The 840-nt window shown below is 66.0% G+C and overlaps 1 protein-coding gene across 1 annotated transcript in view; it reads right to left on the bottom strand.

The window, feature by feature from the left end:
• AURANDRAFT_67941 (hypothetical protein) overlaps positions 1 to 840 on the bottom strand; it is a gene marked incomplete at both ends in the record, with an annotated part of 9324 nt that overhangs the window by 7119 nt on the left and 1365 nt on the right. The window contains one exon of the mRNA XM_009043527.1: positions 100 to 794. Coding sequence (XP_009041775.1) covers positions 100 to 794 — 695 coding nt within the window. The remainder of the gene's footprint in view (positions 1 to 99; positions 795 to 840) is intronic.

Below are 840 nucleotides of genomic sequence, written 5' to 3'. Positions count from 1 at the left end.
CTCCTTCCTCAGGCTGTCCCCGAGTTTCTATTTCGTTAAATAGAATGTATGGAGTAGGAGCACAGTGGGATAAAGTGCAGTTCGCTAATAATAATCTACATATGCTCGCGCTTCAGTCGGCCGGTCTCCTCCTCGTGCTTTGTCCGCATGGCCCGGGACTTGAGGCTCTCGAACATGGCGTCCGCGGCCGCGGGGCCCGCGGACGACAGCCGCCGGAGGCGGCTCGCGTGCTTGAGGCGCGTCGCGGCGTCCGCGGTATCCGTCTCGCGACCGACGAAGACGCAGAGCACGACGAAAGAGTCAAGCCAGCCGCCGTCGAGGAGCTTGGTCAACTTCGAGTCCTGGTAGGGCCGCCGATCCGCGGGCTCCTTGGACGTCAAGACGTTGACCAACGCCGCGAGGCCCTGCTGTGTCTTCGTGTCGTCGCCCGACGCGAGCGCCGCCACGCAGAGCGCGCCCTTTGCGGGCCGCGCGAGGAAGACGAGGCGGTGCGCGTCGGGCACGCCGCCGCAGCGGCACCGCTCATCGCGCGCGGCCGCCTCGGCCGCCGGCCGGAACTTTTTCGTTTTAGAGTCGACCGCGAGCTCGCCGTTGGCGAGCACGTCCCAGACCCGGTCCTCGCGCACGTCGACGGCGGACGCCGTCTCGAAGGCGTCCGCGAAAAATGCGATCGCCTTCGACACCTCAGCGCACGCGCCGCTGCACAAAAAGGTGCCGCGGTCGCACTCGAGGACCGGCTCGCACGCCGCCGTGAAGAAGCCCTCGTCCGACAGCCCCGCGTAGACCGCGTCAAACTGCATCTTTTTCCCCTCGTATTCGATGGATCGCTCGCCGATGTTC

The sequence above is a fragment of the Aureococcus anophagefferens genome, assembly GCF_000186865.1.
Source record: "Aureococcus anophagefferens unplaced genomic scaffold AURANscaffold_57, whole genome shotgun sequence".
Lineage (NCBI taxonomy): Eukaryota > Pelagophyceae > Pelagomonadales > Pelagomonadaceae > Aureococcus > Aureococcus anophagefferens.
Note: the sequence above shows the minus strand (reverse complement) of the source record. Positions and strands in the feature narration are given on the sequence as shown.